This window comes from Nannospalax galili, unplaced genomic scaffold, assembly GCF_000622305.1.
Source record: "Nannospalax galili isolate Female #2095 unplaced genomic scaffold, S.galili_v1.0 scaffold118, whole genome shotgun sequence".
NCBI classification, from domain to species: domain Eukaryota; kingdom Metazoa; phylum Chordata; class Mammalia; order Rodentia; family Spalacidae; genus Nannospalax; species Nannospalax galili.
In genome coordinates, this window is record NW_008340856.1 from 45278 (window position 1) to 73033 (window position 27756).

The following is a 27756-nucleotide window of genomic DNA, read 5'->3' on the forward strand; positions in this document are numbered from 1 at the left end:
TGGCGTTTGTGTGTGCATTATGTGTATGGGCGTATTCATGCTGTGTGGAGGTCAGGACAACTTTTCAGAGTCTACTCTATATCTTGTGGGTCTGAGTTATCTCACCAGCCTTTTTTTATTTTTATTTTTTATTTTTTGTCTTTTTGAGACAGGGTCTCCCTGTAGCCCCAAGCTGTCCTGGAACTCGCTGTGTAGACCAGGCTGGCCTTGAACTCACAGAGATCTGCCTGCCTCTGCCTCCCAAGTGCTGGGATTAAAGGTGTATGCCACCATTCCCAGCTGCCAGCCTTTTTTTTTTTTTTTTTTTTTTTTTAAATTTGAGACAGGGTCTCACTATGTAGCTCAGGTTGGTCTGGAAATCACTACATATGCCAGGCTGACCTTGAACTTATAGTGATTCTCCTGCCTCCTCCCAAGTGCTGGGATCAAAAGTGCGTGCCACCATACCCTGCACATTTTCTACCTTTTGAACCTTTTGCTAGGCAAAATGTGAAGACTGATTTTTTTTTTTTTTTTTACAATAATATCCCCGTCTTCCAATTTATATAGGTTGAAGATCTCTGGTTAGGAAATCTGAAACTGAGTGCCGATGAGGTTTCTGGATTAATCTATGTAGGTACTTTAAAAATCCGCACTCGGAACTAGAGAGATGGTTCAGCGGTTAAGAACAGTGGTTGTTCTTGCAGAAGACCTGAGTTCAAATCCCAACACCCATAATGTCAGCTAACAACTGTCTGTAACTCCAGTCCTAGGGGATCTGATTGCATGACAATTTTTATTTTATTTGTATGTGTATATTGCCTGCATGTATATGAGTGCACCCATGTCGTGCAATGCTGTGGAGGTCAGAAGAGGCTGTTGGATCCCCTGGGACTGGAGTTAAGGACAGTTATTAGCTGACATTGTGGGTGCTGGGATTCGAACCTTGGTCTTCTGCAAGAACAACCAGCGTTCTTAACCGCTGAGCCACCTCTCCAGCCCTAAAATATAAATAAAATATTAAAAAAAAAAAAAACAAACACCCACCGGGCGTGGTGGTGTGCACCTTTAATCCCAGCACTTGGGAGGCAGAGGCAGGTGGATCTTTGTTGTGAGTTCGAGGCCAGCCTGGTCTACATAGTGAGTTCCAGGATAGCTGGGCTACAAGGAGACCTTGTCTCAAAAAAAAGACAAAAAACAAAACCCACACGCTTTTAGTCCTAGAGGCAGGTGGATTTCTGTTGAGTTCCAGGCCAGCTGGGGCTACAGGGAGACCCTGTCTCAAAAAGACCCAAAAAAAAAAATCCAAAAAACTTTAAAACCATAACCACTTCTGGTCTCAAGCATTTCGGATAAAGGGAAGTTCAACCTGTAGTCACAACTTCCGTACTTCTGTTTTGCTTGCTGACTTTTCTTTTTCCTTTTGCTTAGCCTGGGTCATTTGTTCCTAGCTTCTTTGCTTATAGCCAGGCTTCTGACTTGTGTGCTGATCTCTTCCCTTGCCATTCATTGTTTTAGTCCTGGTTTATGAAATATTCACCTGCCCTTGTGCATTAAGGCATTTGGCTTGACAGTGTGGAGGCTTGGTGTACGGTCTTCTCAAACTTTCCCTTTCATCCTTAATTCTTTCCACGATAACCCTCTATAGGCTGTCGTCAGTATTGGGTGTTCAGTGGATCTCAGTGGAATGGTTAATTTGGTCTACGTCATCTATCTCTCCTTCCTCTCCCTCCACCTCCCACTTCCCGTCACTTCCCTTCTTGTTGTTATAAAACGAAGCACAGGCACAGGAAGCTACAGTAGAGCTGCAAGTGCCATTGGGTTTGGTGTGATGGGCTCCTGAGTGTTGCCAAGTGTCTTCACTGGGTTTCTCCTAGTTTGCATCCTCATAATGTAGATAGTGCTCCACCCTCTTTTAAACCGAGAAATAGAGGCTCAGGGACCTTGCTAGTTATTTAGTGTGTTCTTTAGAGTCTCCCGCCAGGTCTTTGAGGCTCTTCCTTTGTTCCTTTTTTGAGTTCTTTTGGTGGTGCTGGGGATGGAACCTGAAGCCTTGCATATGCTGAGCAAATGCTCTCTCTGAGCCACACCCAGACTTTCTTAGTCAGCCTCCTGCTTTGGAGACCTTGGTGCCTTCTGTTCTTCCTGTGATTCTTTGGATTTCTCCTGCCATTCTGTCACTGAGGGTTTTGTGTTTTTAGGTCTTTCTGAGACAGGGTCTCCCTGTAGCCCCAGCTGTCCTGGAACTTACTATGTAGACCAGGCTGGCCTTGAACTCAGAGGTCCACCTGCCTCTGCCTTCTGCCTTCTGTGACTAAAGGTGCACCACACCTGGCTTTCTTTTAATTTTTTTTCATCTTTTCTGGTTTGGTTTCTGTGTTCTTATTTGAACCAACCCCCCCGCAATCCTTCCACAGACTTTGCCTGGATCTGCCCACCTCTCCACGTGTCATCAGGCATGTAGGTCATTACTGTATTTTTCCCTCTGGTCCAGTGAACAGTGACTGCTTGAACATTGCTTGCTGCAGCTGCTCTTCCTTCCCCTTTCCCAGCTTACTCTTCACATCTCTTGTCCCTGTGTTCCCAGTCTTAGCAGTGGTGTCTGTTTCCAGATCTTTTTCAGACCATCTGCCCTCTGTGACTAAAACTTAAGTATTCCTTTTTACCTTTGATCCTTGGTTGGTGGAAGTGTACCAGGCCTTTGCTGCTGCCCCTTCCTTACTCTGCCACGATAGGCCAGGCACCATCCCTTCCAGAACTTAGCCTCTCCTCCCTCAGAGCTGGTATAGGGCCCACTCTGCATGTTTTGCTGGTCAGGTATCTTGTTACCGCCAGCCCTTCCCTGCTAGGGAGTTGTCCAGGCTTCTTTTCCAGTCAGGGTATGCTCCCTGCACTCAAGAAATGGATCAGGAGTTAAGGGCCTTGCTGGCTTTAATATAAGTAATCATAGTTAAGAGTACATACTGCTCTTGGAAAGGAACTGACTTTGGATCCCAGCACCCACCCAGACAGTTGTCTACAACTCCAGTTCCAGGGTGATCCAATGCCTCAGGTCTCTTGAGTACCTGCACTTATGGGCACATTCCCACACAGAGACACACAAATACACACACACACACACACACACACACAATTAAAATAATGAATCATCTTACCTGTGGTATATTGTTTTTCAGGGTTATTTTGGAGCCGTTGGAGCACTCCTTGAGCTGTTGAAGATACCCTGATTTTACCCAGAGGGCTTCTGACTCAAACCCTCCACAGTGGGATCCATAGACGTTTATTTTTTAAGAGACTCAAGTTTTACGATCGTGTACTGCCTGAATCAGAGCAAGAAACAAGTGTACTTTTCTAAGTCATCAAGATAAATTCTTAAAAATTCAGTCTAGCCTAGCAACCAGTAAGGAAAAATATTAAAGAACAAAAGTAGATGATGTCCAGGCAGTGTGAAGATGTGCTGTCTATAAACCGCTCTTCAGGATAGCATCAAACCTGCAGTGCTTTGAAATTCCGGCATCACTTACTGGAGGCACACTGGGAGAGCTGTACTGCACTCCTGCTCTCAGTTGACTGGTTGTGTGTCTTTGTTTAAACTTGCTGAATGCAGTGCAGTTAGAATCTAACCAGTTTTGTCATTGTGCCCTGAGAGATCTGTGCATTACTCTAGTTGGCATTTAGCCTCTTTGTTAACGTACTGAAATGCCGTTTATTTCAAGGTTCTGCAGACTTAACTGGGCGGGTTCATTTTGCATCTGACACTTGACAAGTGAATTTTGGAAGAGCACTTGCACCTTTTCACTGTTAATCCTCAGGTCTGTGTGGAAAGACATAACTTCTGTTGGAACCTGATGGAAATGGGCAGGCTATTGTGAGAATAGCCTAAGGGCTGTTGTCAAGAAGAGAGTGATTATCCTTTCAGGCTGAGTAGCACAGGAGGAATACAAGTGTTCATTGAATAACTCGTGGGGTCCTTGAACATGCTAGTGTTTGGGGAACTTGTGAAAAGATGTTTCAGAAGACTACTTGAGACTGACAGGCTGAATCTTTCTGCTGTGCAGAATAATTTTTTTTTCCTCCTCGGAGCTGAGGACCGAACCCAGGGCCTTGGGTTTGCTAGGCAAGCGCTCTACCACTGAGCTAAATCCCCAACCCTGCTTGCAGAATGATTTTTAAAAGCATTTCCTGCTTTGATTATCTTACGTATTAAAATATGCTTGCATTGGAGCTGAAGGCAAGGAAGGACCCGTACAAAGCAGCCTTGCTGCTCGAAGGACCCACAGCCTTTCAGCTGTGGGTTCTGATGCTGGCTTTGTAAGGGCAGCAGAGGGTTCCTGCTGTTTGGGCCAGGAGCTTAGGGATGGACTTGGGAACATTCTCAGAGGGACCGCTGCCTTTCAGCCTGTGCTTTGGCACATTGACTATGTGGGTGCTACTGGACTGTCTGGTCATAGACAGCAGTGCACAGGGGTGCTGTGAGGATGGCAGTCCTTCCCCACTGCTACCATTTCTGACTCACCTGCGTTAGGACCTCAGATTTGTATCTCTGCTCCCCCAAAGGTGGCACTGCCACCCACCTGTTAGTTCCAGGAAGTAGTTCTTGATCTGTGGCAGGTGACTCCCGTGAACTTCTACTGGCCTGACAAGCACCTGTGTTGTTTTGCCTTTCCCCTAGTTGTCTGAAGGTTGTGACCAGTGGTCTGTGTGTGTCCTTCCATCCAAGTCCCTGTGGTAGAGAACTTGCTCAAGCTCACACAGTTGGAAACAGAGAGCAGCCATTCTGGGGGTTCTCTGGGCACATTTCCTCCCTGTGCCCACTACTCTCCACTAGAGAAGCAGCGCCATTTCCTTTTTCCACATTGTGCTCAGCCCACTGTCATTCCTTGGAAGGGTATTCTACCCCCTTCCTTCCAGGATCTCATGTAGCTCGGGCAACACAACTTGGATTGTAGTATTGCTGGTGCTGGCCTTGAACTCCTGATCCTTCTACCTCTGCAGTGCTGGGATTACAGTCATGCACCACCAGTAACCCCATTGTAAATACAGCGGGTGTTTCGGGGGTTCATCTTCAGTTCTAACCTGCTCCCCTGTCTCCAAGAGTGGTGCTGTTCTCCAACTTACTCTGTGCTAGTTCCACCCTCAGGCTCAATCCTGTATCTCCCCAAGCTTCATCAACTCTCACCTTGACTGATCTCCAAGGGAGCACCCCAGCCAGCCCTCGCTTCTGAGCTTCAGCCGAACCCACAGGCTTTCCAGTGGCCAATGTGATTATTTCAGCAGTTGCCTAGTGCAAGCTGCCTTCTCTTTGGTGGCCTGGAAGCCCTACTTCATTCACTCCTCCCACTCAGGCAGTTAAGGAGGCCTTGTGGCCAAGGAGCACAGAGCAAAGTGGTCTGAAATAAGATAGGAGGAAGAGAGGCTAGCCAGTGTAGAGAGGAAGTGTTTTGTGGGCTGTGTTGGGCCACAATGGCTGGAGGGTGAGGGCTGAGAGTTACTGAGGGTGCCTTGATTTGGTTTTAGAGTGCCTCATTTTGAGACCCCAAAGCATAAGGATGTTTGGATTGGAGATGAAGCTTAGGACAAGGATGTGTATGTAGGTAGGAAAGTGAGGGGAGTCAGGTCCCAGTGTATGAGGAAACAAGTGGGTAGTGAAGGAAAACAAGCTGGGAAGAGGGGAGACTGAGGGTATTTTTCTAGATTTAGCTGCAAGGTTATGAGTGGCTTTGATAAAATTACAGGCTGAAGCTGAGCTGCAGAGGTCTGTGAATGGTGAGGTGTGAGGAAAGCCATAGTGGCCATGTTCACAGAATTTTGGACCAAGGTTTTGAGGGTTGGGGATGAGGCAATTCTGGGAGTATTAGGAGCTATCAAGGGACAAAGTTGCCCCAAGTGCTGGCAATCTCAATTGAGGTGGTTGTGGGGCCTTGGCCTCTTCCCTGAGGTCTTACGCTCTTCTCATGGCCAGTCTGCCCTACACTATAGGAGGGGACAGGCCAGAGGCTGTTCTGTCAGTTACCTGCTCCTTTGTGACTAGTTTTAATTGGTCAGAAACACTCACCATGGATTTCTGAGTTTTGCCACGAGTGCTTAAGTTAACAGGTACATAATAACGAAGTATTTTCAAAATCTTTTTATTTACATGTGTTTGAGTCAATTACATGCATGTTTTATTTTTAAACAAGTGATTAGCAAAAATGCACTTAAGTTTTAAAATAGCAATTAAATATACAAAAATATAGCTTACAAAAAACAATGTTTAAAAATATTCTGCTGCAGAATTCTTAGTGTACAAACACGTCTATGAAACCTGAGGCTCAGCATTTCATAAACCTAATTTTGAGGGAGTTATATCTAGTAAGGCCCAAAGGGCTAAACTACAAGACTAAAAGTGCCTCCCTTCCTGGCCATGACCTGTCCAGAGACCCAGAGGCAAATAACTGTATGTGGGGTACCAGGCCATCACCAAGAGGAACTTAACACTGGCTGCCCTGTTCCTCCACTCTAACCAGGGCTGAGAGGAATGGACAGAGGAGAATGGCACTAAGTTTCTAGAGAGCACAAGACCGTAGACACTGATGGGTTCCAGATTCTGAGTTATACTGTATCTTTGAAATGGTATTTTCACTGACCCAACTGCCAAAGGAACAAGGACTGCATTAGTAGACTTTAACAGTGCTGATCCTTACTCTAGTAGTGGAATGAAAACATCTTGCAAGAATTTGGGTTCTAAAGCCAAATGTGAAAACAGACTGACAGGTATTTCCATCAGAAATGTACTGCATCCTTTGTTAATCTTACTAAGGAACTTGGTATTCTCTAACAGAGTTTAGACATTGTGACCTTGGACGCCTCCGTCTCCTGAGAATTCCTAACAGCTGCAGGGGAAAGGCCAAGGCCAGGGGGTTCTACAAGTGCCAGAAGGTTGGGCTTCACACAATTTTCAATGCTCCAGTTGGGTTGAATACAGGCACATATGACCCACTGGGCTGCTGATCGGGTACAGGGAGGCAGGTGGGTGGGGGTGAAGACTTCGGGCTGCGTGCAGCTGGAGAACAAGGCACACACCTGTGCTCCCCTGACAGCTGCCGGAAGGAAGGAGCTTCACAGTTTCCATCTTGGCAGGGCAAAAATGAGCTTAAGGGGTGGAGGACAGTTATCTAGTGAGTGCTGTTAACCATAAAGTTGGGTGACAGGAAATTCTGTAGGATGCACTTGCTTCTAGAAGTGCATCTAAAGGGGGCTTGGGAACATTAGGTGTACTTAGTCCTGGGGACTTGATACAAGCTTTCAGTTGTTGCTGCTCAAATATACTGGCACCATCTAAAGGACTAAGTGGTAGCCATACTGCCCCAGTGGACACTCAAGTGGAGCAGGTGAGAGAAAGGTGGCAGCTTCTTCAGGCACCTGCAGAGACTGCTTAGGGCTGGGAGAAAATAGTATTATGGTAAAGGGTGAGATTGCAGTTTCTGATTCATAAAGGAGGGAAGAATTCAGTATGTTGTAACTGAGTAAAACATCTTTTTCAAAAGGAATGTGATACAAAAACAACCTGCAATTCTGGGTTCACCTTTTACAGACAGCTGATTTCTGGGTTGGCCCTTTCCACATAAAAAAGGAAGATTTCCTCTCCCTCTATCTCACACAAATGTGTGTGTGCACAAAGCCCTGAAAGGAGACAAAAGGAACAACTTGTGAATGTTCATAGGATAAAGAGTGCAGAAAAGAATTATGTGTCAATCCTGTGAAGGATTATTTACTTGAAAAGTCTAAGGAAGACCGGACATTGACCAGCCAAGTCAAGCAAAGGCTGATCACAAGAAGGGGGAGGGGCTAGGCCTAGGGAAAGCCCCCACAGCTCAGGAGGCTATTGAGCCTATGACCAGGGTATGTGCAATTAGCAGTTGCAGGGCCCTCAGGTCTGTGCTCACTAGAGTGGACTGGCATGTCCTCTAAGAGCCTTGTTTCTAGAAGTCCTGGGTGGTGGCTTTGAGAAGCTAACTTGCAGAGATGCAGAAGGCAAGGAAGTGGGAAGGAACCAATTTGCAGTACTACCAGCACTCTGGCTAGAGTTCTGGGAAACCCCATGGGCACCTCAACATTCCCAGAACTGCTCTCAAAATGTGATAACAGTTCACAACTTCAGAGTAAACCAGAGGTGGCATGCATTTGAGTGGATGGAACTCAAGTCTCATCAAGAAGAGAATGTGGCAACTGGGGGAGGTCCCCTGTATTCCTCAATACAGACCTTGCCCCAGAGGCCATCTGTTCCCACCTGGCTGTTTTGTCTTGCTCCCTGGCTAGACAAGTGGGCCATAAGAACCTTAATGGGATAGGCCACACTTGTATTTGGCAAAGAAGCAGCAGATGTCAACTTATGTCGACCCAACCAGGAATCAAATCAGGCTAGGTTTGTTCCACTTCTAAAGCCAGCTGAATACCCAATTGTCTCCCAGAAAACCAAGATAATGATTTAGCCAATGAAGTCTGGTTAGGGTTGAGTTGTACTCCATTAACTTATGGTCCATAAGTGACATCTAATTTTTTGGCTACCTAAGACACAGCAGCCCATGGTCCAAAAGCAGACCAGAATCCATGAAGATGATATGGAAAGGGTGGCCTCACTAGGTTTTGGCCCAAGCCAACAATGCCTCACCCAGCAGTGCAACACTGGTAGGGGCCCAAATACCAAGGAGCACAATGTCTGGTTGGTGTGGCCACCCTAACCCAGAGAAGGGGAGAGGACATTTTTGCATAGCAGCAGCTTCCAGACCAAGGAATGTTTTCTTAGGAAGCACACATAAAAAAGTGCTGAGCAGCAAGGTAAGGGGACCTCATCAGGCCCAGCAGAATGGGGGTTCTGGTGCAGAGCACAAAGTAGTTCTGTGCTTCCTCCACTGACTGCCCAGGCTGCATACCAATCACCTAAACCTGCTTGGAGGTTGGAGCTCTGATGAGTTTTGCTTCTGTACAAATACAGGAACATTGGTGAGGCTGACAATATTGAGATGAGGACGGACAGAAAAGGCTGCAGCTGAAATGCTAGGAGTGGTAATAGTATTAATCATATGAAAATCTTAGGGGGGGCATCTTTTCTATTGGATCCCCATAACAAAAGGTGACATTTGTCCCAAGGCTGTGTGCCAGATGATGGTCATTAACAAGGCTTAGGCCAGAAGCAAGCCCACTTTTGGCATTGGTCATCAAAAATAATTCACTGTAAACTGAGTGTTTTGGCATTAAAGTCTCATGCTACAAACAACACAGGAAGATGGGGAACACAGGCGTGTAGGAAGAGTTCTTGGGGCCAGTCAGGCTAAGGTATTCATATAAAAAGCTCATACTCTTGCTCTGTGGAGGAAGGAGTCCATTTGACATGCCACAAATAGCCCACATATTGGAAACAAGCAATTCTCACCAACTGAATTTGTAAATTGTCCAAAATGGAATCTGCCCAGAACTTCCTTATTTTTCTGAAACAGGATCTCACTGTGAAGCTAAGCCTGGTTTCAAATTAGTGATGCTGCCTACCTTGGCTGCCCAAGTGCTGGGATCACAGGCATGCACACGTAGCCTTCTCAGTTTTTAGGCAAATAGGAATTTTCTTATCTGACCTTAGCAACCTCTCATTCTAAGATGGTAGAGACATGCCATGAGCAGGGTAACAAAGCCCCTCCATCCTCTCCGTGTCTCGAAGGCTGTACTTCCTGTGAAAACTTCCTCACACCTGTGGGATGGAGCAGAGCAAAGCAGTAGATGAGGCGTTGCAGCAGGTATGTTGTGATGAGGGAGAGCAAGATGCGGAAAGAATGTTCTGTCTCCATGGTGCTTTACATGACTAATTTGCACGGTATTCAGAGATCCTAGTGGACTCAGTCACTTCTAGAAAAGTTGGATAGAAAAGAGCCAAAGAACAGCATGCATTCTCTTGTATAAAGACACTTCAGTTAGTGATCTTGAGTCCAAATAACGGAGACACACACCAATAGGACGGCCCTGTAGGAGCATCCTGAAACTGTTTACAACTTCAAGTGGCTCACTGACTTCAGGCTTCAGAATTACAGGAAACTTATTTGGGATAAATGGTTAAAAATGAGTAAGACATTTTTCTTATGTAGAAACAGAACAGGAGAGAGTAAAGGGAAGAAGGGGAGAAGTCAGCATCCTCTTCATCCAGCTAGGTCAGGAAGACTGGCCTTACAAAAAGGTGTTGCTCATTGCAGCCATCTGAGAGGCTCCAAGAGGCTCCTCCTCAGCCAGTGGACTGAGGCCAGCAGCTACAATGGAACCAGACTGCACTTGGGACATGGGCAGTACCTTGGGGCCCTCTGGGTCACAAGGGACAGTGGGAGGTTTAGGGTCTAGTTCTTGCTGGGGCTCCTTATGGGTCTTATTTATGGATAGAAGGGAAATAGAGGAAATAGCTTCTGACCAAGCCTTTTCAAATGTGTCTAATACTTTCAGATTAGGTGATAAGTGTGAACTGGTGTGTGTGTGTGTGGGTGGGTACAGCTGCTGTTACATCCAAAGCCCTCAGGTTCCAAGATGGCCTTATCAAAGGAACTTAAGAGACCTCAGGGACATTGCCTCACCAAGTGCTAGCAACCACCTGTGCTTCAGCTGATGGAGCAGCTGGTTTCACTTGGCTCAGGATGCCAGGATGATCTGCAGCTAAAAAGACAGATGAGGTCTGAGCAGCAGCTTATCGTCCACAGGTGGGTGTGGTGTCAAAGACACACTCTCAGCTCCCTTCCCTAACACCTGGGTTTATCTTCTGTTAGACATGGAGGTTTCTGGGAGACAGTGTAACGGAGCTAGCAAGGAAGTTTCCAGAACCAAACCTGCAGGCTCATCTGCTCCTCTTGAAATGGGGTAGTCTCAGAGTGCTTTGGTTGTCACAAGATCCAGATGCCTAGGTTCTCAGCATGGCCAGCTCAAGATTTCTTCTTGAGGCAAAGGAAGTAACGTGGGTGCCCCAGGCAAAGAGCAGTAGACAGTCTGCTTGTGTTCCTCCTGGCTCCATGCTGAGGTGTCCAGCAACAGTCTGATCCTTGCAGCAAGCTATACAATGTTCTCTGCTCCGGGCAGGGGGACCTGGGGGAGGCCACGGTCCTGCTTACTATGCAACTGGGCCAGCTGAAGAACTGGCATGTTGCACAGGGGACATACTTTCCGAACTTCTAGCCACTTAATAAGGCACCTGCAGAACGAAATACCCAGGCAAAGACATCAATCAATGCTCACGACAGCCCTTGCCTGATTTAATGGGTGCCACAGACTGTCAGTCACAGAGAGTCAGTATGAGAAGTCTGGTGTGGGGGGGTCTTAGTTCCAGAACCCACATCACCCGCAGAGGTGCCAGAACCTTCCATCTCTCATACGGTGACAAAGAAACCACAGGCAGCATGCTGTACTCCTAGTCATCTGCTTCTCATAAAGTATGCTGATGAGGGAGGTAGGAATCAGGAAAAATAAAAACTACTAATATAAATTTAAAAACCCATGAAATTGCTAGAGAAGGGGATATTAGTGTGTTTGCAGAAATATCCAGATTACTTATTATGACTTAAAATAACTACAGTTTTGATTAAAATAGAGCTTTACAAGATGGAAACTATTATTGGAAAGTTTCAGCTAAAGATCTGTTTATAGTTTGGGCTCCAAAGAGATGTAGGTTGGGTTGGCTCTCTGCCCAAGCCTGCCTTGGTGATCACGTTCTACTTCCCTGTTCCTTCCTAACATCACGTACGCATGCATTTGCCCCACCCCATAGGGTATGGTAAGTTTTCTTCATTACAGACCAGTCATGAAGCCATCAATCTCTGGCACTGCCCCAGATGTGCCCCAAAGTTGGGTCACATTAAATAACTGCATAGCAATACTCACTTTCTGTGGAAGGCATGCTTACATGGACAGATTCCCAGCTCATCTCGAGGCTTGAAGTCTTCTAGACACACTGCACAGAGCTGAAAGGCAAAGTCACAAATGAGGCCAGGTGTCTACAGGGACTTGCTTGGGCCACAAAGCAGTATGCAGGTTTCTGAGGCCCCAAAGAAGCAAAGGGATTTAGGGTATCCCACACTCTTATAGAGAAACAGAATGGCATGACAAGGCCTTTTTTTTTTTTTTTTTTTGTTTTTTAAAAAAAATCCTTTTTGATCATGTTTAGACCCCTTACCCTATCTGTGCCACCAGTATCCCCCACGCTTATAGAGAAACAAAATGGGATTACAAGGCGTTTTTTTTTTTTTTTTTGGTCTTTTTGAGACAGGGTCTCCCTGTAACCCCAGCTGTCCTGGAACTCACCATGTAGACCAGGCTGGCCTTGAACTCACAGTGATCTGCCTGCCTCTGCTGGGACTAAAGGCGCACGCCACCACGCCCGGCGACAAGGCCTTTTGAAGGAGCCCCACTCTTAACGTTGGTCGCCGTACAGTGGTGGGTAGACAGGAGACAGAAAACATGCAGTAGCTTCCTTCAGTGCATTGGAGGAATACCACAGGGCCACTTTTCATATGTAGGTGTCCCCTCCTGTGTACCCAGGGACTGACTGCCCAGCATGCAGCCCTGACTCCTGAGCACTCACCAAGGCCCATTCCAGTTATGGGACAACTTACAGTGACATGCAATTTATACTCCTGGGACTTCCCATTGTGGGAAGAAGGGCAATGCCCTTCTTTCAGTGTCTGTCTTGGTCACATTAAAAGATAGTAAACGGTCACCAAATTAGAAGTTATGAAAAGCTGTGGACAGAGTTAGGATTGCTCTCTGACAGTGATCAGACTCCACTGCTTAGAGATAGACTTTCTCTTTCACATTCAATGCTAGGTTCCCACACTACTTCGAGCACATGTAAGTGGCCCTGGATATCATGCATCACTGCAAATGACTATTTTCTAGATGAAGAAATAGAAATTCAGAGTAATAACTAGGTTGGGGAGTGGCCAGGCTTGGCTGGAGACCCACTGTAGAGATGGGCTGTGGTGACACTTCTGTCACCTGTTAATGCTGCACTGCTCTGCTTGCTACCCTGCCCATCCCAAGGAGACCTGGCTCAGTGCATGACTATTTGTTGCCCCAACTACTGACCTGCCTTCCCTGTCACATTTGTGTGTGTGTTCATGTGTGTATGAGTGTATTGTCTGCATGTATGTAAGTGCACCCGAGTCATGCAATGCCTGTGGAGGTCAGAAGAGGGCATCAGATTCTCTAGAACTGGAGTTACAGATGGCTGTTAGCAGCCATGTAGGTGAGGGAACTGGAACCTGGGTCCTCTGCAAGAGCAGCCAGTAATCTTAATCACTGAGCTACCTCTCCAGCACCCTCCCCTGATCACATTTCTTAACCTCTAATATATAACACAGTCTTCTTAGATTAGAAGTATCCACAGCCAGCTCTTGTTGAGGCAGTGCTTGGGGCTTTGCACAGCAAACAGCTCTTTTCAAGAGGAGGAGAGAGGGCAAAGGTGTCCTGTAGGACTCATTAAGACAAGATCACAGGAATGAAGAAGACCATGGTAGGTGGCTAGCTGGGCAGTCATATACTAGCTGTGTGGCCTTTGCCCCCACAACACCCCTTCATCTGTAAAATAAGGACATGACCTGCATTACCCTTCACCTGATTGTCACCAAGTCAGGCTGGACGGATGTAGTAAGGCAGTCAGTCTGCCAATACTAGTTTTCTGTTCATGTTTAAGCTTTGTGATAGATGCACTATTTTCAAGGCCATTTTTGTTTTCTAGATAAAGGTTTAGAACAAGCTGTGGGTAAAGATAAGAAAGCAGTCTTGCTTTCTGAAATGGACAAGCCTGGCCTCTGGATCTTCATATCTGATCCTATTTAAAGTACAAGTGGGGCACATTGCTCCTTTTTATTCACTTATTTTTTTTTAGAATCTGAAATTAGATTTGTAGTTTTCAAAAAGTTCTTTGTGGGACTGAGGAGCTGGTTCAGCAGCTAAGAGCACTGGCTGCTCTTGCAGAAAACCCATGTTGGCTTCCCAGCACCTACATGGTGGCTAGTAATCATCTGTAACTCCAGTTCCAGGGGATCTGATACCTCTGGCCTTGGCAGGCACTTACATGCACAAATCCCACATAGCACATACAAACACATTAATTTAAAGAAATCTTTAAAAAAAGAACTGACATATGATTCAGATACTATACATTATTCCGTTAAGTATACAATTCAGCAGTTAAAAAAAATATATTCAGAGTTGTGCACCTCATCACCACTACCTGATTTCAGGACATCTGCCTCATCGCCCTAACCCCCCAAAAGCCTATCGACATAAGCTGTCACTCATTCATTCCCCCAAACCCTGGCAACCAACTACTTACCAACTTTCTTTCTGTTTTCAAGGATTTATTGTGGACTTTTTTTTTTTTTTTTTTTTTTTGAGATAAGGTCTCCCTGTATCCCCGGCTGGCCCGGAACTCCCTATGTAGACCAGGCTGGCCTTGAACTCACAGAGATCTGCCTGCCTATGTCTCTTGAGTGCTGGGACTAAAGGTATGTGCCACCATACCTGGTGACTTTTTTTTTCCTTAAAGAATTGTTTATTGAGTACACTGCAAGAGAGCTAGTATACTAGAACACCTGCCTATTCTGGACATTTCATAGAAATGAAATCATACAATATATGGTCTTTTGTGTCTGGCCTCTTTCTCTTACTCTAATACCTAGAAGGTTCATGTAATGGCACTTCATTTTTTTTTAAGACAAGGTTCCTGTGCTGGCCTGAAACTTGTGATCTTCCTGCAATCACCATCCACCTTCCAAGTCTGTACCCACTATATCCTGCTTCACCTTAAAAAAAGATTTAATTGACCGTCCTTTGAGTTGTTGGCCAGGGTGGTCCAAGAGACTGCCAAAATTACTCAGGCTATTGCCACAGCCCTCGATGGCCTCCCAGAACTTGAGGGTAAGACCCTACTGCCGAAGAACATACGTCAGACGCAGGATTTGGAGAAATGGAGCTGCAACTGACTTGGAAGCCACTTCCCTTTAAGGCGAGCTCTCACAGCTTTGGAGAACACAATGAAAGTGCCAAGGGAAAACATCAGTGGATGATCCAGCACCAGCTTCAAGACCAAATAACCACATCAACGGCCAGCACAGCATACTCCAATGGTGCAGTAGTGGCACTTTTATCTTCGTGGTAATCAACAGCTACCTAATTTGACTAAAAGCCCGCTCAAAGGGAGGAAACTCAAGTGTGGTACCATAACATAACCTAATACACATGGCTGGAGTGGTCATAGGTCTTAGAGTAAACCCCCAAACTATCACATCGCTAGACTAATATGATCTCTTACTATCTGCAAAATATGTATCCTTATATTTACAGACACATATCCCAGTCACCACTTATCAAAGAAGCTCATTTTGTAGCAGTCAGAGACTAATACCAAGTACCACAACTGGTCACACATGGACATTGTCTATGAACTGCCTAGGCCTAAGGGACACATCTGCAGTGCAACCTCTACACCTAAGGCTCATGGAACATAGAACAGGATAAAGAAGAGGACCACTGAGGACTGATTTTAAATACCATACCAACCACTCCAGAAGAAGTAGAGAAAGTGTTGGTTTTTGAGCTTCTGTGGTTTTTTGTTGTGCTAAATAATGGTCCTTGGACAGGACCCCTTTATTAAACTTCATCCACTCAAGGCTCTGGGACTATCCCAGAAGAGGGAGCAGAGAGATTGTAAGAGCCAGGGAGGATGTGCATGACCAAATGGAAACAGAATCCTACAAGCTCCTGGGAACCTGCTAATATGATTCTATGGCAATGGTGTCAGCATAACACAAGTGCCATGCAAACTCAGGCAGACAGTAACCCAGCATAGAACTGGGAAAATGAACAGCAGATCTCCAGTCTTATCTAAAGGAATGTTGGCAACTGGTTGCTGGCTAGATGAAGAAGAGCTGATCTTCCTAAAACAAGGGACTCTAGATAGGCTAACTAGACTCAGCAGATGGACTTGCAGTGGGAACGGCTGGGGGCACTGACAACACAGTGGGCAGTAACAGGGATGACAGAGTATACAGCCTCCAGTAGTGGGGAGAGGAGGCTATGGGAGGGTGCCATTTGGGATATGGGTGTAAAGATGAATAAGATTGTTTGGGATGTTCTGTATGAAACACACACACATCAACAAAAAATATTTAATTGTTAATATTAATTATGTGTGTATGTGTGGTTTTATGTATGCGAATGTAAATGTCTGTGGTATTAGATCCTCTGGAACTGGAATAACAGGTGGTTGTAAGCTGCCCAATGTGAGTGCTGGGAACCAAACTTGGGTCCTCTGAAAAAGTAGAACACATTCTTAACTGCTGAACCATCTCTCCAGCCCCTCAATAACTTTTATTGTTGAATAATAGTCCATTGCATAGATACATAAATCACATTTTGTTTATCCATCTGCTGACAGCTACTTGGGTTGTTTTTTACCTTTTGGCTACTGTGAACAATGCTGCAGTAAACATGATGAAGACATGCATCTGAGTACCTGTTTTCAATTCCTTTGACTATACACCTAAAAGTGGAATTGCTGAGTCACAAACTAATTCTACCTTTAACTTTGCATATGTGGTTGTGTTCACCTATGCAGGTGCTTGTAAAGGCCAGAGGCTGACACTGGGATGTTTTCCTCAATTGTGTTTTACCTTCTATTTGAGACAGGGTCTTTCACTGAACCTGGACCTGTTTGGGCTAGACTGGCTGGCTGATAATTACACAGGATCCCACCTGTCTCCACCTCCCCTTGCTGGGGTTACAGGTGTATGCAGTCATGCCTAGCTTTTATATAGATGCTGGGGGTGAAAACTCAGATCCTCATCCTTTTGTGGCAAACACTTTATCCACTGAACCATCTCTCAAGCCCTCTTTTAACTTTTTGAGGATAATCAACTGATTTCCAAAGTGGTTGTATGATTTTACATTACTACTGGCAGCAATTTCTTTCTATCATTACCAACACTCACCATCTGTCTTTGTGATTACAGTTATCCTAGTGTGTATGAAGTGGTCATTTTCTACTACTACTACTACTACTACTACTACTACTACTACTACTACTACCACCACCACCACCACCACCACCACCAATGATGTGCTTTTTGGCTGTTTGTATTTTTTTTCTTTGGAGAAATGTCTAATAACATTTTTAGTTGTTTTTTTTTTTTTTGTCTTTTGAGATAGGGTCTCCTTGTAGCTCCAGCTGGCCTTGAACTCACAGAGATCCTGCTGCTTCTGCCTCCCAAGTGCTGGGACTACAGGCTTGCGCCACTACACCCAGCTTTTAGCTGTTTGTTTTTAACTGAATAGTAAGAGTTCTTCACATATTTTAGATACAAATTCCTTATAAGATAAACTCATGTCAACCAAGGTGCCAAAGTATTTCAACTGCAGAAGGAAGGCCTTTGCCACAAGCAATGTTGGAGAAACTATAAATCCATAGTAATCAAAAGCACATAGATACCTAAAGCACACATCAGTTAAAGGTGAGGGGTGATCAATAGGACTTCATCAAATTGAAAACTATTTTACAAAATTGCAAAAGATCCTTTAGCAAACAAATTGATAGAAAATATTTGCAGACCCTTTTATGGGCTTTTTATTACTGAGTTCTAAGAGTTCTTTGAATATTCTGGATACTAGACATTTATAAAAGTTGCAAATATTTTCTCCCTGTGAGGTTGTCTTTTTCCTCCCTCCCTCTTTCCCTTTCTTTCTTTCTTCCTTCCTTCCTTCCTTCCTTCCTTCCTTCCTTCCTTCCTTCCTTCCTTCCTTCTTTTTTTTTTTTTGGTCTTTTTTGAACAGTGTTTCCCTGTAGCTCCAGCTTGCCTGGAACTTGCTATGTAGACAGGCTGGCCTCAAACTCACAGAGATCCGCCTGCCTCTGCCTCCCGAGTGCTGGGATTAAAGGTGTGCACCATTACACCTGGCTCCTTTCTTTCTTTTGCTGTGCTGGGGCAAGTGCTCTACCACTCAGCTATATCACTAGTCCTTGGATTTTTTCAGATGAAGACTCATTATGTAGTCCAGGCTGGACTTAAACTCACAATCTTCCTCCCTCAGCCTTCCCAGTTCTGGAATTGCAGGAGTGTGCCACCATGCCTGGCTCTTTTCACTTTCTTGATAATGTCCTTTGAAGCACACTAGCTTTTGATGAATTTTTAATTTTGATGAATTCAGTTGGTCTTTCTTAGGTTGCTTGTGCTTTAGTCATATCTATGAATCCACTGCTTATTCTATGGCCATGAAATTTGGACACATCTATGTTTACTTCCATGAGTTTTGTACACTTGCTGATATATCTGTCTTAATACATTAGATAAACTGGCCGAGTGTGGATAAAAATATGATTTAACTATGTTCTCTTTTTAAGAAAACTCACTTTAAATGTAATTATGTAGGAAGTGTGAAATAAAAGGATGGAAAAAACATGTAAACATTAATCAAAAGGAACATATGGGGCTGGAGAGATGGCTAAGAACACTGACTGGCTGTTCTGAACCTGGGTTCAATTCCCATCACCCACCTGGTGGCTAACAACTATCTGTAATGCCAATTCCAGGGAATCTGATGCCCTCTTCTGACTTCCATGGACATTGCATGCACTTACATACATACAGGCAATACACTCATACACACAAAAGTAAGAAATGTTTTAAATTTTTAAATAAATATTTACTTTTTAATAAAGGAACATGGGCTGGAGAGATGGCTCAGCGGTTAAGAACACTGGTTGTTCTTGCGGAAGACCCGGGTTTGAATCCCAGCACTTACATGGCAGCTAACAACTGTCCAAAACTCCAGTCCCAGGGGATTTGACAGCCTTGTCTGGCCTCCGCGGGCATTGTATGACACAGGTGCACTTACCTACATGCAGGCAATACACGCATACACACAAAATAAAAATGAATAAATAAAAGATTAAAAAATAAAAAAATAACATGCACTAGGAATGGACTCAAAAGGCAAAGGGAAGAACTGTGAGTTTGAGGCCAGCCTGGGCTACATAGCAAAAGCCCGTTTTAAAAAAAGCAAAAACAGAGCTGGGTGTGGTGACACACACCTTTTGTCCCAGCACTAGAGAGGCAGAGGCAGGTGAATCTCTGTGAGTTCAAGGCAGCATGGTCTACATAACAAGTTCCAGGCCAGCTGGGGCTACAGGAAGACCCTGTCTCAAAGAAGGCAAAAACAACAACAAAAAAATCCCCAAACTCAAAACAAAAAGTTGAAGTGGCCATATTGTCAGAAAAAGACATTAAAGCCTAAAAAAATTACCAGAGATATTTAGAGAAGGGTCAAATTTCTGACTTTAAAAGACTTCAAAGCAAAGAAAATTATCAGAGATACTTAGAAAAGGATCAATCACCAAGATATAGAGCTTCAAATAAAAGACTAAAAAGGGAAGGCACAATGTATTTACAGCAGGCTGAACACAGCAAAGGTCCGCACTCCAGAATGAATTTACATATTTAATGCAATACTAATCAAAATCTCAGCTCTTCTTTTCTTTTTGGTTGACATAGATAAATCCATGCCAGAATTTATAAGGAAGGGCAAAGGAACTTGACTACTGTAGTTGAGCATATCGTTTGTCCATATGGACTCCTGAGGCCCTCAATGGTGTTGAGAAGAGGTATGTATCTAAGATAGTATCAAAAACAAAACAAAAACAAAAACAACCAAAACCCCCATAGTACAATATATAGCTTTCTAGGCCTTGCTTTGAGCACCATTTCAAAAACTCAGGAAGATAGGAAAAGAAAGGGCAATAAAAATTAAAATTCTGAACATCTGTACTCAAAGTTAGCACAAACACATTAAAAACTTCTTACAGCTGGGCATGGTGAGTCATGCCTACCAGCACTTGGGAGGCTGACACAGGAGCATTTCTGTGAGTTCAATACCAGCCTGGGCTGGTATTCCGTCTCGAAAACAAGCAACCCTTAAGCTGGGTGTGGTGATGCATATCTTTATTCCCAATACTCCTCTGGGAGGAAGAGGTAGGTAGATCTCTGTGAGATCAGGCCAGCATGGTCTATGTAAGTGAGTTCTAGGCCAGCTGGGGCTACAGGGAGACCCCCGTCTTAATAAACACACAAAGTCCAATGAAACAAAATAAAACCAAAAAAAAAAAAAAACCCCAATAAATATGGTGCAAGGAGCTGAACAGGACATTCTCTGGAGTCGGGCCGGCATGGTGTATGTAAGTACATTCTAGGCCAGCTGGGGTTACAGGGAGACCCCCGTCTTAATAAACACAAAAAGTCCAATGAAAAAAAATAAAACCAAAAAAAAAAAAAACCCCACATGACTTCCGAAATCTTAAAGACTATGTGTAATGGTTAATCTTCATTATCAACTTGACCTGATTTTAGAAAGCACCTAGGAAACACATCTCTGTGTGAGTCTGTGAGGGCATTTCTAGAGAGGTTTAGCTGAGGAGGAAAGACCTAACCCTAAATATGGGCTGGGTGTCTAGAATGAATACAAGGGAAAGAAGCAGCAGGAAAGCAGGAGAAACCAGTGTTCATCTCTTCCTGCTTCTGACAGGAGAATACAACGTGAGCAGCTTCTGTTCCTGCTGTATGCCTGCTTTACAATGAACTGTACCCTCAAAGTATGAGCCAAAATAAAACCTTCCTTCCTGAAGTTGCTTTTGTCAAGAATTTTATCAGAGCACTAAGAAAGAACTAATTATATACTGTGTGCCCTAAAGCATAAGGCAGGAGAGACTAGACATGTAGTTTAGTCAGTGGTAAAACACTTGCCTAGCATGCACAAGGTTCTAGGTTTCATCATCATCACTGACAGAGAGAGAGAGAGAGACTTGATTGGCGAATGCAATGATAATTACCCAGGTATGGCAGCATATGCCTATAATTCCAGTATTCAGAAGGGTAAGATGAGAGGTAGTCTTGGCTATACAGTGAGCTCAAGACCAGCCTAGGCTACACAGGGAGACCTGTCTCAAAAAGCAGAAAATGTTGGCCTGGCATGGTGACACATACCTTTAATCCTAGCACTTGGGAGGCAGAGGCAGGTGGATCTCAAATAAAACAAAGGCCATCTCAAATAAAACCAAACCAAACCAAACCAAACCAAAAAACCCCAAAAAGTGTAATATATTTTACACACAAATTTATACTTAAGTCACTAAGCATAATATAGTGATCTCAGTGTCCCTGAACCAACTCTGAAACCTGAGCGCTAGACCATTCCCAAGAGTCTACCCATCTATGTATCTTTCCACTGTTGCATCCCTCTACCTCACTTCCTCCAACTCCTATGAAATAATCACTGCCTTATTTATGTCATTGGTAAGAAGGGAATACAGAAAACATTTTTAAAGGTAAAATGAGGGCAAATTCATCTTGAGTAGAACAACCAATTTCTCTCCATCTCCTTTCAATATAGCACAGACAGCATGCACAATGTCTGGTGTTGTGAAATCTTACACTGGTACCAAGGCTATTAAAACATAGTGGCTGGGCTGAAGCGATGGTTCAGTAGGTAAAGGCACTTACTGCCAAGCCTGACAACAGGTAGAAGGAAAGAATCAACTCTCTCAAGTTGTTCTCTGACTGGGGCTGGAGAGATGGCTCGGCAGTTAAGAACACTGGCTGTTCTTGCAGATGACCTGGGTTCGAATCTCAGCACCCAGATGGCAGCTAACAACCTTTTATAACTCCAGTTCCAGGGGATTTGATGCCCTCTTCTGTCCTCCGAGGGCACTGCATGACATGGGTGCACTTACCTACATGCATACACATAAAATAAAAAATAATAAAATATTAAAAAAAAGTTCTCTGACTTCCACAAATGTGTCATGGGTGTCATGGCATATTTATGTGCAACTGGTACCCCCATACACAAATGTAATAAATAAATGTAAAACACACACACACACACACACACACACACACACACACACTTGGGCTTTATTGTGAGACCCTGCCTTTAAAAAGAAAAAGAGGAGAGGTATGTTACTGTCTTCAAACCCTCACAACTGACTCACATGTGGCTTTACCCTAAAAGTCTATTAGCTAACCAAATAAGCCAAAAATTTTTAAATGTCTGAAATTAAAGTATTTAAAGTATTTAAGCAAACCACTTATATTAGAAAAATGACCAAGAAAAGATTAAAATACTTTAAAACAATTACCTCATGTAGATTCAGCTCTTTTACTTTTTCTTTTAATATAACCTGTAAGATTAAAAAAAAATGTTCTTAGGCTCACTTAAATTGAAGGCAGGTACCTTTTCCCACTGAGCCATCCTACCAGCCCATTTAAACACATAAGACTGGTGATGCAGCTTACAGATTTTAGCACTTATATAGCACACCAAGATACCTAGTGCCACACACAAAAGCAACTGAAAACATTTCTCTCAAAACACACAGTGAGGCGTGGTGGCGCATGCCTGTAGTCCCCGCACTTGGGAGGCAGAGGCAGGCGGATCTCTGTGTTGAAGGCCAGCCTGGTCTACATAGTGAGTTCCAGGCCAGCTGGGGCTACAGGGAGACCCTGTTTCAAAAAGACCGAAAAAAAAAAAACCAAACAAAAACACTTCACACACATAAAGAAGAGGAAGAGGAGGAAGAGGAAGAGGAGGAGGAGGAGGAGAAAGAAGCAGAAGCAGCAGCCCTGCTTCTCTCCCCTCTTAAAAAAAGCTAAAGACAACAAAAATTTCATGTTTAGGACCAAAAGAAAATTAAAGGCAATTTGGGCCCACTGTTTGATGATGTCAGTGGTAAATGTTAATGGATGATAAGTGGAAGAATAAAGTACTTTTATTTGCCCTTTGAGAAACGTGGAGTTTGCCAGCATGGTAGCGTAGGCTAGTTATCTCAGCATTTGAGAGGCTACAGCAGGAGGGCTGCTACAAGTTCAAGGCCAGCCTGGGCTACAGAATAAGTTCCAGGTTAACTTAGGACATATAGCAAAACAAAAACAAAACAAAACAAAAACCTACTACCAACTTTTGTTGTAAGTGGAGTTATAAAAACAAATGAGTGAAAGGCTAGTGAAGGTTAATGTGCAATATGAGCTAACATGTCAAGTACAAAGAGATCACAGTTACACAGCTGGTCTCCTCTGAGGAACTGCTGTTCTTAATGGAGTGAAAACTCCACTCACAGGAATTTTTACGCTCTACTAAGTCAATGGTAACTTAAAGGATTGCAAACTACAGTTATTTCTTTTCAGCAAAATGTTGGCAGAAATTCTTTTTTATCACTCAAACTTCCTATAGCTTCAAATAATACAAATAAAAGAACACATGAGACAGTTGAGTTAATCTATTTTGAATGGCAAATTGGCAAATGAAATACTAAAATGAACTTAAGTTAACCTAGTCCCAGTTTAAAATGAGTAGAAATCAAAGTTCTCAAAGTTTTGGTTGGAAAATATAGTAAGTGGGCTGGAGAGATGGCTCAGTGGTTAAGAGTACTCACTGCTCTTCTTGAGGACCCGAGTTCAGTTCCCAACACCCTTGTGGAGGCTCATAATTACCTGTAACTGCAGTTCCAAGGGATTTGACACCCTCTTCTGGGTGCATTTATATACATGCAAGCTAATCCTCATACACATAAAATAAATAACAAGTTTTAAAAATTCAATAAAAACTAATTGAAATTAAACTTCTCACCTGTTTGTAGGCATAAAACTCTTTGTGTGCTTGATGTCTTAGCCTAAAAGACACAAATGAGCAGTGCAATATTGAGATTTCTCAAGTGTCATCTACCTCCTGTTAAGACCAAATACCCAGTGAGCTGTGGAACACCACCCACTATAAGTGCTGGTGAGACTTCATTGAAACAAGAATCTCAATACAACAAATATTCTAATGAAGATATATTTTTCATGTTAAGAAAAGCTATTTGATTCAATAGTTGATGTGTCACATTTTTCTTAAAGCACACATTCAATAAAGTGCAAAAACTAAGTATATAGCTCGAAAATTTTAAAAATTCATGTAGTAGAGTAACTATCATCCATATCAAGATACAGGTCATTCCCAGAATCCCTGAAGCTTCTGAAATGACCCCCTTTCAATCAATGCTTACTGATAGAGCACCCCTATTCTGCCTTCTGTCTGATCGCTATAGATCAACTGCGCCTGCTTTTGAACTTCACATAAATGGACTGCTTGGCACATCCTCCCTTGTGTTTGGCTTCTTTCAGTCTATAGTCCCTACTGAGAGTCATCTATATTGTAATAATTCCACCTTTTTGAGCCACATAGTATTTCATAGTATGAATATAGCAGAATCTATCCATTGAATACAGTTGCTACAGTCACACAAACTCTTCTGTAAGTTTTTTAGTGGACACAGAGATTCACTTCTGTTGACACAAAAAAAGAGTAGAGCTGCTAGTCCAAAGTACTTCTACTGGTCCCGTTCACGAGTGTTCTCATTCCACATCTTTGGAACTGCTTAGTAGGTTCAAGTTTAAACTTTAAAAAAAATTTTACTTATTATCTATGTGTATTGCTTGCATGCGTGTAAGTGTACCTTGTTGTATAGTGCCCTCGGAGGTCAGAAGATGTCAGATCCCCTGGAACCTGAGTTACAGAAGGTTGTTAGCTGCCATGTGGGTCACTGGGAATTGAATCTACGTCCTCTGCAAGAGCAACTAGTGCTCTTAACTGCTGAGCCAACTCTCCAGCCCCCTCAAGTTTAAACATTTAAATGTAGCCTAATTTATCAACTTTCTCCATTTAGGTTTTTTCTTTTTGTACTTGGTTGCAGAAGTGTCCACCTAGCCAAAGAGTAAGAAGATATTCACCAAAAGCAATTCATGATGATGCAAAACTGTAACCCCAACACTTGGGTGGTGGGGGCGGGTGGAAGGATCAAGGTCATTCATGGCTACATAGCAAGTTCAAGGTCAGCCTATGCTATACGAAACTGTTTAAAGACAATCTCCTGTATCCTGAAAATCATGCTATTTTACCTCCACATTTATGTCTGAGATCCATCTGAAACTGGACTTTATGTATGCTATGAGGTAGAGGTCTAGATTCTTTTATAAAATTATCTATTTTTTTAGTGGCAAATTAATTTTAGTAACTATTCAAAAACAATCAAAAGTAATAAGCATTTGTGTGTATGCTACACAAACAAATACCCATGAGACTTTGGCAGGAGGTCTCTGGTCTTTCTGGTGACTACTTCAGTTACAGTTGGTATTTCAGGAAGCCCTGTCTTCGTGTGATTGCTCAAGAGCAGGGTTCAGTCCACAGTGCTGGAGTTCCAGAGGCGGCAGCATTTGTTCCTGTCCACGTGCAGTGTGGATGCCGTTTCTGCTCAGCTCTGTTCACATCCAGGTGTCTGTAAAGTCTACGACTTTTCTCTTTTTTATTTCTGTTGCTATGTTTTTTCTAAGGCTTCCCAGTCACATTCTCAGTGCTCACAGCAGCTGCAGTCATCAGGCCACTCCCAGGCTTGTAACCCATCATGGCCTCGACCCCTCTGGTCAGAGCCCTCACATTCTCTTGATGGAAAAAAGTTTTGTCAACTACATTTTCAATCTGCTTCGCCTTCTGATTTCTGCCCAGCTGCACTTTTACTTCATCAACCTTTGTTTTGTTCTCTAGGAGTTGGTGGTGTTGATGCTGAAATGTCATAGGATCTGTTCTAGGAGGAGGGTGGCAGTACAGTAGTTTACCCTTGACATAATCCTTTAGGATATAGTGTGCAGATCGAGGTTGGTCTGGCTGTCCATGTGCTGTCATGAATCCTTGCATACTCCATAAGCTGTCAACAGTTCTTCTGAGGTTGGCGGTCAGTGGGGATCTTCATCTTCTCTAGGTTTTATGATATTAATGCCATAGGTAGCTTCCAAAACATGTCATGGGATATTCTGGCAAACTAGTAATATGGGTGGGACATGATCTCTCATCTGGTCAATTGGGAGGATCCCATTGCAAATCGTTTCTGCCTTGGTAGACACACAGGATGGTGTCACCAGGCCTGGGCAGTCACACAGGCAGAGGCCAGGCTCCACAGAGAGTCTGGAAATCCTTGGTGTGACCAGGCGTGGCAGACACAGATACTTTCTTGTTGCCCATGATGGTTGTTGATGGTTGAATTCTTACCAACATTAGGGTAACCTACCAGTCCAACAGTGAGCTGCCTGTCTTTCACCTTCTTTCCAGTGTGCAGCTGCTTAAAGAGCTCCAGCAATTCCTGCTTTGATACCAGGTAGCTAAAACTGTGTTTCTGCTGCCTCTCTGGGACTGTTCTGCTGAGCCTTAAAATCTACAGTAGTGTGTCTTCCAGTCCTGATCACAGGCCCCCTCATCAGGACTGCTGTCTTCTGATCATGTCTGCCAATCATCGTCCTCTTCCTCCTGACAGTCCTCATACTCACTGTCATCTTTGCCACACTCATGGAATCGTCACTAAGTGAGAGAGAACCCATGTGGGAGATGGGTCAGTCTCACTGTGTGGAATTTCATTCTCATCCAAACTGGAGCTTTCGGATTCAGCTGTGGCGGATGCTCCAGCAACTCTGTTTACTTGGTCCTTAGAGTTACCACTCAGATGGAATGTTTCAGCCAAAGCTGGCCAGAAAATAACCTTCACACCTTCTTTTTCAAAATATGTGGCCCAGGTGAACCGCTGCTCAGCAGTCAACAAGTCTCCCTTGTTTATGAGAATAATGTTCTCCTTATCAGCATCAATCTGTTTGATATAACATTCTAAATCCTCACATCTAAACAGGAGTGGGTTTCGAACATCTACTATCTGGGCCACGGTATCACTTCTCTCAATGACCCTCTAGAACTGGCACCAAAAATCCAAATTTTGTTCAAATGGAGTCAATATCAACTTTTGTTCCTCTTCTAGACGGACAAGCTGATGTCTCCATTTTAGTAAGTTATCTTTCTCTGCCTGTTTCAGTTCTTCTGGGCTAGTTTTTCTGTCCCAATTTGGCCTCCTTGGTATACTCAAGAACTGTTTTCTTCATGGGGTTTCTTAATTCTCTGGCTCTCCTCAAAAGACAGCAGTCCAGTTCTAGCCTCAGGGAGCACAAACTTAATATTAAGCTTCTCAGCTACAAATTCTGTCCGTGCAAGTAAGTCATCAAGGGAGCTTTGCTCAGTCACTGACTGAAGATTAAGATGACCCCAATCATAGCCATCACTGAGTTCACTTGTGTGCAACTGTGTCATGCAGTGCCCGCATAGGTCAGAAGAGGGTGTCGGATCCCCTGGGACTGGAGTTACAGACTGTTGTTAGCTGTCATGTGGGTGTTGGGAATCGAACTGGGTCCTCCTGAAGAACAGCCAGTGCTCTTTACCACCGAGCCATCTCTCCAGGCCCCCAGGAGTTGGTGTGACAGTGGCTACGGCTTCACTGGGTCTGATGCCAGATAAGGACCTGGCCCAGAGACCCACTACCGGGTGTTCTCCTTTGGCCCATAGCAATGCAACCGGCCGAACAAACTCGCTCGTCTCAGTCAAATTTATATATATATATATATATATGTGCCTGCTTGTATGTGCACCAATGATATGCATGCAGGGGCCTGTAATGGCTAGAAGGTGTGGGAACCCCTGGAACTGAAGCTACAGTCAGTTGTGAGTCTTCTGACATGGGTGCTGGGAGCTGAACCTGGGTCCTCTACATGAGCAGCAAGTTCTTAACCACTGAGCCATCTCTCTAGCCCTTTTTCATCCCTATACAGATTTTTACTTGCTTTGTCATTTATCAAAAATCATCTTGGGGCTGGAGAGGTGGCT

General features: G+C 43.9%; 2 protein-coding genes and 1 pseudogene across 12 annotated transcripts in view; 1 reads left to right on the forward strand and 2 right to left on the reverse strand.

Annotated features, from left to right (window-relative positions):
• Pank2 (pantothenate kinase 2) overlaps positions 1-6154 on the forward strand; it is a 38242-nt gene extending 32088 nt beyond the window's left edge. For all 7 annotated transcript variants that reach the window (XM_008835880.3, XM_017798889.2, XM_008835879.3 and 4 more), the window contains one exon: positions 3156-6154. In XM_008835880.3, coding sequence (XP_008834102.1) covers positions 3156-3206 — 51 coding nt within the window. In that variant the 3' untranslated portion in view covers positions 3207-6154. The remainder of the gene's footprint in view (positions 1-3155) is intronic.
• The window catches only part of Rnf24 (ring finger protein 24), a 77971-nt gene continuing 56306 nt past the window's right edge, over positions 6092-27756 (reverse strand). For 4 of the 5 annotated variants that reach the window (XM_029564843.1, XM_008835883.3, XM_029564842.1 and 1 more), the window contains 4 exons: positions 23653-23695; positions 22166-22207; positions 11860-11939; positions 6092-11173 (listed from right to left, as the gene is read on the reverse strand). In XM_029564843.1, coding sequence (XP_029420703.1) covers positions 11035-11173; positions 11860-11939; positions 22166-22207; positions 23653-23695 — 304 coding nt within the window. In that variant the 3' untranslated portion in view covers positions 6092-11034. The remainder of the gene's footprint in view (positions 11174-11859; positions 11940-22165; positions 22208-23652; positions 23696-27756) is intronic. The other variant, XR_003849961.1, reaches the window with a different exon arrangement.
• LOC103736416 lies at positions 25228-27461 on the reverse strand (annotated as a pseudogene).